Source organism: Microtus ochrogaster, unplaced genomic scaffold (assembly GCF_000317375.1).
Source record: "Microtus ochrogaster isolate Prairie Vole_2 unplaced genomic scaffold, MicOch1.0 UNK98, whole genome shotgun sequence".
Classification (NCBI taxonomy): domain Eukaryota; kingdom Metazoa; phylum Chordata; class Mammalia; order Rodentia; family Cricetidae; genus Microtus; species Microtus ochrogaster.
In genome coordinates this window covers 786,396-799,597 of record NW_004949196.1, presented here as the reverse complement: position 1 = coordinate 799,597, position 13,202 = coordinate 786,396, and the positions used below count along the sequence as shown (strand labels likewise).

The following is a 13,202-nucleotide window of genomic DNA, read 5'->3' as shown; positions in this document are numbered from 1 at the left end:
AGCCTGGTCTACAGAGCTAGTTCCAGGACAGGCTCCAAAACCACAGAGAAACCCTGTCTCGAAAAAGCAAAAAAAAAAAAACAATTACTTATTTTGTGTGAGGGGTGTGTGTGAAGGTCGGAAGACAGCTTGGGGAAGTCTTCCTCTCTCCTTCCATCATGTGGCTCCCAGGTATTGAACTCAGGTCTTCAGACTTGGCCACACAGGCCTTGACCTTAATGACCCTCTCACAGGCCCTGCAGTTGACTCTTGTGTGGGAGTCATGGCTCCTTTGGTAAGGCTCAGTGGACTGAGTTATTATCTTTAGTACTTAATGGATTCTTTAGTGCACTCGTTCTCAACCCATTGGGGTCGAACCACCAACCCTTTTACAGGGTCACCTAAGACTATTCAGGAAACACAAATATTTACATCATATAAATGTAAATATTTACAGCAAAATTACAGTAAATATTTGTAGCAAAATTACAGTTATAAAGTAGCAACAAAACTAACTTTATGGTTGGGTGTCACCACAACATGAAGAACTGTAATGAAGGGTCACAGTGTTAGGAAGGTTGAGGACCACTAAAGTAGTGGAACTCCACGGAGATCTCCCAGAGGAACCCGAGGGTATCATAGCCAGACTGCTGGTTGGATGTTTTAGTGGCAGGATCCAAAAGGAATCAGGTGGACTCTCCAAGGAAAGTCCTTTGGTGGACTCTGGGGTGTCCTGGAATTCATAGGGGAGCCTTCCCCACTTAGGACCCAGGTGCATCCCCCACCTCTGCTGGGACATGACACCTGCAGCCCCCATCCTCAGGTCCTGGACATTGGGGAGTGCCTGACGGTACCTGATGAGTTCTCCAAGCAGGAGAAACTTACCGGCATGTGGTGGAAGCAGCTGGTGGCTGGCGCAGTGGCCGGCGCTGTGTCGCGGACAGGCACAGCTCCTCTGGACCGTCTCAAGGTCTTCATGCAGGTGAGAGGACCTGAAGGGGCCCACCTCATCATCCAGGTTCTGGGCCTAGGAGAGCATCTTCAAGCTACCTTCTCTCCCCACTCAGGTCCACGCCTCCAAGTCCAACCGGCTCAACATCCTAGGGGGCCTGCGGAACATGATTCAAGAAGGGGGCATCTTGTCCCTCTGGCGGGGCAATGGTATCAACGTGCTCAAGATCGCCCCTGAGTCAGCCATCAAGTTCATGGCTTATGAACAGGTTGGTCCAGACGAGAGTATATTCAGCCTTGGGAAGCAGAAATTAAGCGCGAGGGCTCAAGGGCTTTGGCTTGCACCACATCCCCTACTGGCCAGCTCTGTGCCAGCTGGAGAACAGTGGAATGCACGGGCAGCTCAATAATCTCCAAGGTTCCTATGCGCCTCACACCTCCCCATGTTCCACCCTCAGATCAAGCGGGCCATCCGGGGGCAGCAAGAGACGCTGCACGTTCAGGAGCGCTTCGTGGCTGGCTCCCTGGCCGGGGCCACAGCTCAAACCATCATATACCCCATGGAGGTGAGAAGGAGGGGCCTGAGGAAGACCCAGCATGAGAGGGTGGGCCTGCGGTACTGGGCCATTCCCCGCTCTGCACTGTGTGTGGAGCTAACTGTAACCCTAACTGCCTGACTTCGGACCAAGTGCCGTTTCCTGTCTAGCTTGTCTGGGTATCTCAATTTGAGATGTAACTTCTAGGGACGTAGTAGTCATAGTAACGGGCCATTTATGGATAGGCCTGCCAAGAGCAAGGGTGGCAGGCATGAGCCACCACACCTGATTTACGTGGTGCTCGGGATGGAAATCAGGCCTTTATGTACACTAAGCAGACACTCTACCTCCTCAGACCCAGCTAGGTCCGCAGGACATCTGCTTTCGGGAGTAGCGACTTCTAGGTGACATCACTTCTGGGCATGATGATTCTTGATAGTAGTTTTTCAAGGGTTTGACAGAGTTCTCACCCAGGTACTGAAGACAAGGCTGACTCTACGGAAAACTGGCCAGTACAAGGGGCTCCTGGACTGTGCAAGGCGGATCCTGGAGCGTGAAGGGCCCCGTGCCTTCTACCGTGGCTACCTGCCCAATGTGCTGGGCATCATCCCCTATGCTGGAATCGATCTAGCCGTCTACGAGGTCTGTGGATAACCTACCATCCCTCCCTCCCTTCTTTCTCGTTCTGGGATCTGGCCGAGGACACTCTTTGCTTCTCATAGCTAGGAAAAACAATTGTAGACTTCAAAACTGCGGTGGGTCTTGAAGCCCTGGAGAGCCCCTCTAGACATCACACCTCCCTTCTGTCACTGATGCAAAAACCCTTGTTTCCAGTTCCACATGGTGGCGCACACTTGCCATCCCAGGACTTAGGAGGCTGAAGTAGGGAGATCTGGAGTTCAAGGGTGGCCTGCACTTGGTATTCAGTTTTAAGACAGCCTAGTTATGTGAAAAGACCCAGTCCTGGAAAACAAAATTTTGTTTTTTTCTTTTTAAGACAGTGTTTCACTGTTTAAGCTTTGGCTGTCCTGGAACTCAGTTTGTAGACCAGGTTGGCCTCAAACTCACAAAGTCCACCTGCCTCTGCCTCCCGAGTAGGGATTAAAGGCGTGCGCCGCCACCACCCAGCTTGGAAAACAAAATTTAAACTAGACCTGGTGGCTCATGCCTTTAATCCCAGCACTGAGGAGACAGAGGTAGGCAGATCTCTGCAAATTCGAGGCCAACCTGGTCTACAGAGTGAGTTCCAGGACAGCTAGGACTGTTACACAGAGGAAACCCTGACTCTGGAAAAAAAAGGGGGGGGGCGGTGATTTCAAGCAATGGCTCAGTGGTTAAGAGTACCAACTGCTCTTCCAGAGAGCCCAGGATTCAAACCAGTACACATATGGCAACTAACAACTGTTGTAACTCTAAGATCTGACACTCTCACACAGACATACATGCAGCTAAAACACCAATGGACATAAAATAAAAATAAATAAGTTATGAAAAAAAAGAAAGAAAGAAAAGAAAAACAAAAATTAAAAGATATCAACAACAGCTGAGTGGTGGTGGTGCACGCCTTTAATCCCAGCACTTGGGAGGCAGAAGCAGGTGGATCTTTGTGAGTTTGAGGCCAACCTGGTCTACAAGACCTAGTTCCAGGACAGGCACAAAGCTACAGAGAAATCCTGTCTCAAAATACCAAAGAAAAAAGAAAAAAATCAGCAGCAACCAAATAGAATGGGGATGGGGCTAAAGAGATGGCTCAGCCATTAAGAGTGCTTACTGCTTTGGCAGAAAACCTGAGTTCAGTTCCCAGCACCAACATCAGGTCTAACAGTGCCCTATAAATACAGCTCCAGGGGATGCGGCACCCTCTTCTGGTCTCTAAAAGCACTGCACTCTCATGATGCATATACACTCACATAGGCACACACACATAAATAAAAAAATAATCTTTCCAAAAATATAAAAAGGCCACTTTTAGCCAGGCATGGAGGGTGGTGCCTGTCATCCAACAATCAAAAAGCTGATGCAGGAGGATTACCACAACAAGTAGGCATGGTGATACATGCCTTTAATCCCATGCCTTGGGAGGCAGAGGCAGGAGGCTCTTTGCCAGCCTGGGCCCTTTCTCAAGACAATAATAATAATAATATAAGCATTTCCCTCCCTAAGGTGCTGCAGATGAAGCCTAGGGGTTCACATTTGCCTCTTTGGAGTTATGGAAGGTTTAGCTTTGTAGGAATTGGGACCCCTCCAGCTCCTGAGAGTGTGAACATGGTGTAAAATAAGCCTTGGACACCATCTTCCCCAAAGCATGTGTGGGTTCTGGCCTGGTCTCCAGGCCAGCACATTCTCTTTCTTCCTTCCTTTTTCAATTGTTTGTTATTTTCAATTTTTATTATGTATGGTTGTTTGCCCGCCTGCACACTGCATATGGTACCCGTAGAGGCCAGAACAGGGTGCTAGGTTGCCTAGCACAGATGGTTGTGAGTGCTGGGTATTAAACCTGGATCCTCTTCAAGAGCAGCCAGTGCTCTTAACCACTGAGCCATCTTCCCAGCTCCCCCCTTTTTCTGTCTCCCTCCTTTTCCTTTCCTTTTTTTTTAAACTTTTTTTGTTTTGTTCTGTTTGTTTGTTTTGTTTTTCAAGACAGGGTTTCTCTGTAGCTTTTGGTTCCTGTCCTAGAACTAGCTCTTGTAGACCAGGCTGGGCTTGAACTCACAGAGATCCGCCTGCCTCTGCCTCCCAAGTGCTGGGGTTAAACGCATGCACCACCACTGCCCGGGCAAAACAGGGTCTTATATAGCCTTCATTGACCTCAAACTTACTAGGTAGCTGAGGAGGACCTTGAACTCCTCCTGAGTGCAGGGATAACTGGTCTACACTACCACCCCAAGTCAATGTGGTGCTGTGTGGAGCCAGGGCTTCATGCATGTTAGGCAAATGTTCCACCAACTGGAACACGGCTCTTTTGTTTTTAAAGGTGGGGGCTCACTATGCATCCCATAATGGCCTGGATTCACGGGTAATCCACTAACTCAAGGCATGACCACTGTCCCTGGCAACAGAATACTGTGTGTGTGTGCACACACGCGTGAATGTGTGTGTGTGTGTGTGTGTGTATGTGTGAAGGCCAGAAGACAACCTCAGGTGTCAGTTTTCAGATATTGTCCACCTTATTTTTTGACATGGTATCTCTCACTGGGACCTGGGGTTCATCAAGGAGGCTAGAGGGGTTCATCAGTGAACCCACGTATCCTCCTCCCACCTCCCCAGCAATGTACTTACAGGCATATACAACATGCCTGGCTTTGACATGGGTGCTGGAGATCAGACTCAGTTCCCCATGCTTGCGTGGCAAGAGGTTTGCCAACTGAGCCATCTCGCCAGCCCAGAGCAGGTCATGTTTATGTCTGTGTGTGTGTCCTTGTGTCACAGTGTGTGTGTGGACGTCAGCAGGTACCATATAGGAGTTGGTTCTCTCTCTGCGCCATGTGGGTTCCAGTGATCAAACCTAGCTATCAGGCTTGCGTGGAAGCACCTTTATCCACTGAGACATCTCATCAGTCCATAACAGCTTTTGACAACTCATTTAACATATATATTCTCAGCACCCACATGGTGGCTCTCAGCCACTCATAGCTCCAGTTCCAGGGGATCAGACACCCTCTTCTAACCCCCATAGGTACTGCATGCTTATGGTATGCAGACATACATGGTGACAAAACACCCATACACATAAAATGAAAATAGATAAGTCTTTTAAACAGGTGGTGGTGGTAGTGTACACCTTTAATCTCAGCACTTAGGAGGCAGAGGCAGGTGGATTTCCATAACTATGAGTCCAGCCTGGTTTATATAGCGAGTTCTAGGCCAACCAGAATTACAGAGAGACCCTGCCTCAAAAGAGGGGTTTGGGGAGTTAGGGGACTGGCTGAGTTGATAATATGCCTGCCATGCAAGGAAGAGGATGTGAATCTAAGCACTAGGAAGAGCATCTGCAACTCCAGGGCTGGGAGCCAGAACAGGAGGATCCTGGAGCTTCCTGACTGGCCAGTCAATAAGCTTCAGGTTCAGTAAGAGAGCCTGTCTCCAAAGGTAAGGTGAGACAGCTTGACCTGATTGACCAAGCTCTGACCTCCACACTTCCTCCAGTGGGCATGCACCCCTGCACAAACACAAGCACACACAGATATCCCCAAAAAATAATAAGAGGAAAGAAGGAAGATGGGGGGAGAGGAAGATTTTGGAAGAAGGTTCCAGAAAATTCCAGAGTTTGGGGCACATGGCTTCCTTCCCCTATATGCTACATAGGAACCATATGAATAGGCATCTTCCCCTGGTTGCAGCTCCTGGGTGAGGGAGGTAGAGACGGGAGGGAGGCAGGGTCTCTTGCTCGGCTCCCATGCTCACTCACTTCTCTAGGCTGACTAGTTGCCAGCCCTAGAGATCCTCTTGAGCAGTGTTTACAGGTGTGCACGGCCACATCTGGCTCTTTTTTTTTTTTTGGTTTTTCGAGACAGGGTTTCTCTGTGGCTTTGGAGCCTGTCCTGGAACTAGCTCTGTAGCCCAGGCTGGTCTCGAACTCACAGAGATCCGCCTGCCTCTGCCTCCCGAGTGCTGGGATTAAAGGCGTGCGCCACCATCGCCCGGCTCATCTGGCTCTTTTGTGCACGCTGAGCTCTGAACTCAGCTCCTGTTGCTCATGCAGCAATCCTTCTCTGCGGAGCCATCTGCTTGGCTCCTCCTCTTTTGTTTTAAATTTTACCTACTTTCACTATAGACGGCATCTCACTTTGTTGCCCAGGCTGATTGCAAGCCCCCGGGCATAATCGGCCCTCCTGCCTCAGTCTTGGGCAGCTAGATTCACAGATGGTCACTGCAATTCCTGAAGCATTCCATTTTCACTGTAGATCCATCAGTCCCGTTTCTATGTCTGATGTCCCTTGACTCTCCCCTCTTTGTCCCTCTTCTTTATATAAGGACAGTATGGCTCTCAGAGCCCACGCCCATCATCCTTATAAATCTCATCAGCTAAAGTACCTGAAGACCCGGGATGAGGCACTAACTTGTCTTCAGAGGGACGGAGGGTATAGCTCAGGGACTCGAGCACTCCTCTAGCGTGCACAGAGTCTGGGGTCCATCCCAGGACCTCAGTACCCCATCTAGAGAGGTAGAAGCAGGAAGGCCAGGAGTTCCAGTTCATTCTGTTACTTAATAGATTTGGGACCCATCTGGATGAGATTTTTTTCTTTAAAAATCCAAAATGGGGAGCTAGAGAGATGGTTCACCTGCTTAGAGCACTGACTGCACAGGGCAGTGGTAGCCCACATCCTTAATCCCAGCACTCAGGAGGCAGAGGCAGTAGGATCTCTGTGAGTTCGAGGCCAACCTGGGTCTACAAGAGCTAGTTCCAGGACAGCTAGGACTGTTACACAGAGAAACCCGGTCTCAAAAAAGCAAGCAAACAGAGAAAGAGCAAAAAGCACCGACTGCTCTTCCAGAGGACTGGGGTTCAATTCCCAGCTTCCACATGGCGGCTCACAACTATCTGTAACTCCATTTCCAGGGGATCCAATGCCCTCATACAGACACTCACGCAGGTAAAACAGCAATATACATAAAATAAAATATTACTTTTTAAAAAAAATCCCTTAGTTGAGCCTCCACCTAGAACCCCCCAGAGGCAGGCTTGGGTCATGGTCAGAGATGGATTCCCCCACCTCCCCCGCCTAGAATCCCCCAATGAGGTTGCGTGGTCGGGGTGGACCGCCCACCTAGAATCCCCAGTGAGGTGCTGGGGCGTCTGACCGGTGGGGAAGACAAACTGCACCATCATATCTACGACCAGCAGCCTTGACGCACAGAGCTGGTATGGTAACAAGGTCTTCTACACCAGTCTTCCTATCTACAACTCTGAACCCACTTGCTCCTGTCTCTTCCAGACTCTGAAGAATCGCTGGCTTCAGCAGTACAGCCACGAATCAGCAAACCCAGGCATTCTCGTGCTCCTGGCCTGTGGCACCATCTCCAGCACCTGCGGCCAGATTGCTAGTTACCCTCTGGCACTGGTCCGGACCCGAATGCAGGCCCAAGGTGAGAAGCCTGGGCGGGAGGCTGGGGTAGGAAAGTCAGCCATTTGGGTCCCACCTGCTGTCCCCTAAGTCCGTGGAGGTAGAGTCTGGGCTGGGTTCCTGTGGGTCTTTCTTGTTGTCTGGACTTCAGTTTACCCACTAGTGATGCTGACCAGGGAGTCCTTCACCTGAGAAGTCAGTGGCATTGGGTACAGGGAAGTACCGCAGGCAACACTGTGGCATATCTGGGCCTGCCAGTAACCTGAGCTGTTATTCAAAGCTAAGAGGAAACAAGGGAGTGAGGCCTGCTGAGAGCAGAGCTAGCCAAAGTCAGGGAAGGGCAATGTCATTGTTTACTTGTTTATTTATGGGACAGGGTCTAACTATGTATCCCCAGCTGGCCCAGAACCCAGAGATCTGCCACTGGCCTCTGCCTCCTCCAGGTGTGCACCCCATACCCAATCTTAAGGACAACCTAGTTTTTTGTTTCTATTGTTTTGTTTCTATTTCACGGTGGGTTTTTTTAAGATTTCTTTTTATTTCTGCACTTGTGCATGAGCATGGGTGTGGGGAGTTGAGACACCATCGGACTCCCTGGAGCTAGGAGGTCACCTGCATGGGTGCCAGCAACTGAACTCTGGGCTTCCAGAAGAGCAGGAAGCTCTCTTTCCCACAGAACACTAACACCCAGGCAGGACAGTCCTCCTGCCTCAGCTTCCCCACTGTTTTCCCTCTGTATTTGCCACCCACGGATTATTTTCCGGTTTCCCTGAGTCTGTTTTTGGGAACCTTAGTGTTTGTGTTCCTTGGTTTTTGCTGGAGAAACGACCGGCTGTACCCTCGTGAACTTCATCCCCTGGGAAGGAGGAAGGGTCAGCAATCGTTCCACGATTCAGGGTTGATTTAGGGTTGAGGAGAGGAGAGGTAGGAACCTGACTTCGACTGAGGTGCCACAGACGGCTCCCCCAAATAGCCAGCTTTGGGATGGAGGAGGGAAAGATGAGCAGAAGTTAGCCCTGAAGAGAAGGAGAAGACTAACTTTAAGGAAGGGGGATTTCTCACACACCTAATTCTACACACTTTCTCTCTCTCTCTCTCTCTCTCTCTCTCTCTCTCTCTCTTACACACACACGCACACGCACACCTACTGTTACTGTTTTCATTCATTCCCCAAATGTGGGCCCTAAGACTGACAGTTCCTAGACCCTCAGGCATCCATAGTGTTGTGGTAGGGCTTGCTGTTCCTTTATATCACTCTCTTGCCTCTTTTGAAATAGTCACCTAGCCCATCCCTTCGGGTGGGCCTGGAGGGGGAAATGAGAGGAGGAAGCTTTGATCTTACCTGGCTCCCAACCCACCCACAGCCTCCACTGAGGGTGGCCCACAGGTCTCCATGGTGGGTCTGCTTCGACACATCTTATCCCAGGAGGGTGTGTGGGGCCTCTACCGGGGCATTGCCCCCAACTTCATGAAGGTCATTCCAGCCGTAAGCATCTCCTACGTGGTCTACGAGAACATGAAGCAGGCCCTGGGGGTCACATCCAGGTGAGGGACCGGGAACCTGTCGCCCCAAGATTCCCTCATCTTCATCACGGCATCTCCCATGCTGATGTCCTCAACCGCCGGAAACTAATGGCCTGACCAGTGGTTCCTAATCCCCCAACCAAGCCGCTGGATACCAGTACCCAAGGCCCAGGTCACTGGCCCTGTGTTCTGACATCTGTACCACTAGGTCCCACTCTTTGGCCACTGGATCCCAGTACTGGATCCTCGACTTCACAGAGAGACTCCCAGACCCCAAATGCTGTACCTCACACATCACTTGAGATGCAGAACTATCCACATTCTGGCCCTGAGCCCTTATCCCCAAACCCCTTGACCCTGCTCATCCACACACCAGAGCTGGATCCTGCTTTTCCCTGCCTCACCCACTAGGTGCTGGGCCACCCTGTGCAACAACAGATGGTCCCAGTGCCCCAAGCATGAAGGCACACATCGATGTATCCTGTAACCCAGATCTCAGATTCTTCAGGCACCAGACCCTCAGGCCTCACTAGACCTGAGACCCTAAATCTGCTGGTGAGCTCCCTGTCACTCGCCTCATAGTCTGGATTCTAGAAGCCAGGAACTCTTAGCCACAGGGTCCTGACGGAGCAATGCCAAGATCCTGGGTTACTGGATCCCAGATCCCTCACCCCAAACAATTCTTTTACCTCAACTTGGAGTTTCATGCCTTTCTGCTTTGACTGCCGGATCTACATTTTAACACACCCTCAATCTCTTGTCACTGGATCCAAGAGTCCCAAGGCCTAACCCCCTGGATTCTGGTTCCGTGAACCACCGATGTGTGAGCTTCAGGGTGGATTTTAGATGCCACAGCTGTTCAATCTCAGATCCCAGATTCCTTCAACCCCTTCTCTGGATACCAGCCATAGAAGACCAAGCTCTCCCAGACACTACCAGGTTCCAAGCCCTTTGCTCCTGTACCCCAAGTTCTCAGTCTACTCCCTAAGTCTAGATCCCAGCAGCCCAGTGGCAGCATCTCAGATCCCACAGGCACCCAGTATCCCAGACACACCCTGGAGCTGATTCCCACTGCATTCCACACCATCAGGGATCCTTCTGGAAGCCCAGACCCTGGACTAGTAGCTCCACACCAGGCAGTAAGGGAATGGTATGTATGTCCCACACCATACCCCACATGAATGCTGAATCTCCCCACAGCTAGGACACACCTCCACTCCTCCACCACTCCCCCAAATCACCTCCCTCCCCATCTCCCTCTCTGCAATGTCTTCCATACCCCTGCCCACCTGCCAGGCTAGTAACTTCCCAGAGCCCAGGTTCCTCTGGGAGGGTCTGGTCTGCTTACTCATGGGTGGGGACTTGCCAGGTGAAGCCAGGCGACACAGCCAAGGGGACCTTCTGCATCCCAGCACTGCCAGCCCTGCTCGGGCCTCAGAAAGTCACAATTAAGGACCAATACACAGCATCCTTCCTGAAACCCAGCATCCAGTATGCAAAATGAAACAACCCCAGACTGACTCGGGGTCTATTTTTCTACCAGACAGAGAGCAAAGTCCCCTGACTCCCCACCACATTCCCGTACCCTCCGCACTTCAACATTGGATTCTGAGCTTAGGATAAGTGGGGAGGCCCTGCTCAACTCCCCGATCTCTGGGGACCCCATCAAAGGACTGTAAAAGGAACTAGGATGTTGAGGGGCAAGAGGACCCCACCATGGCTTCCACCTCTCCCTCCAGCCTACACCACGTCCGTCTCTCTGCCCGTGTATGTCATTTCAAGGGAAGAGAATAAATTTTCTAAGCTCTTTCACTGTTGCTTTTTCATTTTTTTTTAAAATTACATTTGTTCTTTGAGGGAGGGGCATATGGAAGCCAGAGGAGAGCTTGTGGGAGTCTGCCCTTTCCTTCCGTCATCAGTGGTCAGACTTGGCAGCGAGCAGCTTTGTTGACCCCGCTGTAGGTCTGTGACTTTTAGAAACTTATGGGTAAGCTGGGCGGTGGTGGTGCACGCCTTTAATCCCAGCACTCGGGAGGCAGAGGCAGGCGGATCTCTGTGAGTTCGAGACCAGCCTGGTCTACAAGAGCTAGTTCCAGGACAGGCTCCAAAACCACAGAGAAACCCTGTCTCGAAAAACAAAAAAAAAAAAAAAAAAAAAAAAAAAAAAAAAGAAAAGAAAAAGAAACTTATGGGTGTGTGAATGGCACCGGGGTACTCCCAAGGAGCGGAGATGAGACACAGCTCTCTCTCTCTCTCCCCCTCTCTCTCTATATCTCTCTATCTCTCTCTATCTCCATCCTCTCTTCCCTTTTACCTTATCCCCTGCTTCCCACCTGCCTTCATCTCCCACTTCCTCCTTCCATCCTCTCTCCCTTCTCTCCCCCCTACTTTCTTGCTTCTCCTCTATCGCCTCCCCCTCCTTTCCTTCCTTTCCCATTCCTCTGCCCCTCTCCTCTTCCCTCTTCTGCAAGAGCCGGAAGCTTCAGTTTCCACTCCATTTATAAACAGCAAGCAGGCTGGAGAAATGGCTCACTGTTGAGAGCCCGCTGCGCCTGCAGAGGACCCGAGCTGCAGTCTCAACACCCACATGATGACTCACAATCACCTACAGCTGCAACTCCAGGATATAGCGCCCCCTTCTGGCCTCTGAGGACACTGCACTCACATGCACGCGCACACACACACACACACACACACACACACACACACACACACACACCACAAGTGAGGCCCTGACCACCCAAATCTGGTCCCTGAGACTCACATGCAAGTGGAAGGAGGGAATGGAGCCCACAAAATAGTCATCTGACCTCCACACACGCACACCCAAATAATACATTTTAAAAATTTGATTTGTTGTGTGTATCTGATCTGTGTGTGAGACAGCCAGAGGCCTCAAATCCCCTGGAGCTGCAGTGGCTGTGAGCCACCTAACGTGGTGCTGGGAACTAAACCCAGGTCCTCTGTGAGAGCACTATGTTTTCTTTTTTTGTCGACTTTGTTTTTCGAGACAGGGTTTTCTGTAGCTTTGGTGCCCGTCCTGGAACTCACACTGTAGACCAGGCTGGCCTTGAACTCACAGACCTGTCTCTGCCTGTGTGCACCACCACTGCCCAGTTTGAGAGCACTCTTACTGGCTGAACCATCTCTCCAGCTCCAATTAAAACACATACATACACACACCCTGGGTTGTGGTGGTATACACCTTTAATCCCAGCTCTCCAAGGGCAGAGGCAGCGCACCTCTGAGTTCCAGTCCAGACTGGTCTATGAATAGAGTTCCAGGATAACCAGGACTGTTACACAGAGAAACCCTGTCTCTCTTTAAACCTGGGTGAGGTGGCACATGCCTGTCATCTCAGCACTTGGACTGGTAAAGACAGAAGATCAGGAGTGCGGAGTCATTGCTGGCTGCATAGCAAGTTTTGAGGTTAGCCTGAACTGCATGAGACCCTGTCTCATTGATCCCCACCCTCCAAAAAAATTAATATTTCAAGTGGTGGTGAGACGTACCTTTAATCTCAGCACTTGGGAGGCAGAGGCAGGGAAATGTCTGAGTTCAAGGCCAGTCTGGTGTACAAAGCAAGTTCCAGAACAGCTAGGGCTACACAGAGAAATGCTGTCTCAGAAAAGAAGATTTGTTGTCCGCAGATTGGGCAGCCCAGAGCTCGTTCACTGGGCTACACAGCTACCCCATCATCACCTCCAGAACTCTGTCTGTCGTGTGGAAGCTCTCCTTCAACACTAACTCCATTCTGCTTCCTGCCTTGGGAGGTGGAGGCAGAGGATCCAGAATTCAAGGTCATCCTCAGCTACTTGGTGAGTTTGAGACAAGTCTGGGCTTCAGGCCGCCCATCTCAAAACAAAACAAATGAAAATTATTGTTTAGGCACCATTCAGAGGACCATGCTAGCCCTTCCTGGGCTACAGGATTAGGATGTGCACACCACGGGGAGACAAGAGCAATCACACTGCCCACCCATCATGCCCATGAGCTCACAAGCACTCTTGTGACCTCATCCTCCCTTGCCCCTAAATTCACAAGCCAGACAATCATCCACTCTCAGCTGGGAGCCAGCTAGATGCCCGAGGAACATTGAGACCAAGACCCGAATCCTTCAGCAGCTATGGGAGTCCATCCCGAGGTA

General features: G+C 50.7%; 1 protein-coding gene across 1 annotated transcript in view; it reads left to right on the top strand.

Moving 5' to 3' along the window:
* Slc25a23 (solute carrier family 25 member 23) overlaps positions 1 to 10,867 on the top strand; it is a 17,592-nt gene extending 6,725 nt beyond the window's left edge. Inside the window, exons 5-10 of the mRNA XM_005371118.3 lie at positions 803 to 961; positions 1,047 to 1,199; positions 1,389 to 1,496; positions 1,941 to 2,108; positions 7,403 to 7,553; positions 8,896 to 10,867. Of these exons, the coding sequence (XP_005371175.1) occupies positions 803 to 961; positions 1,047 to 1,199; positions 1,389 to 1,496; positions 1,941 to 2,108; positions 7,403 to 7,553; positions 8,896 to 9,080 (924 nt within the window). The 3' untranslated portion in view covers positions 9,081 to 10,867. The remainder of the gene's footprint in view (positions 1 to 802; positions 962 to 1,046; positions 1,200 to 1,388; positions 1,497 to 1,940; positions 2,109 to 7,402; positions 7,554 to 8,895) is intronic.
* Positions 10,868 to 13,202: the final 2,335 nt, after the last annotated feature.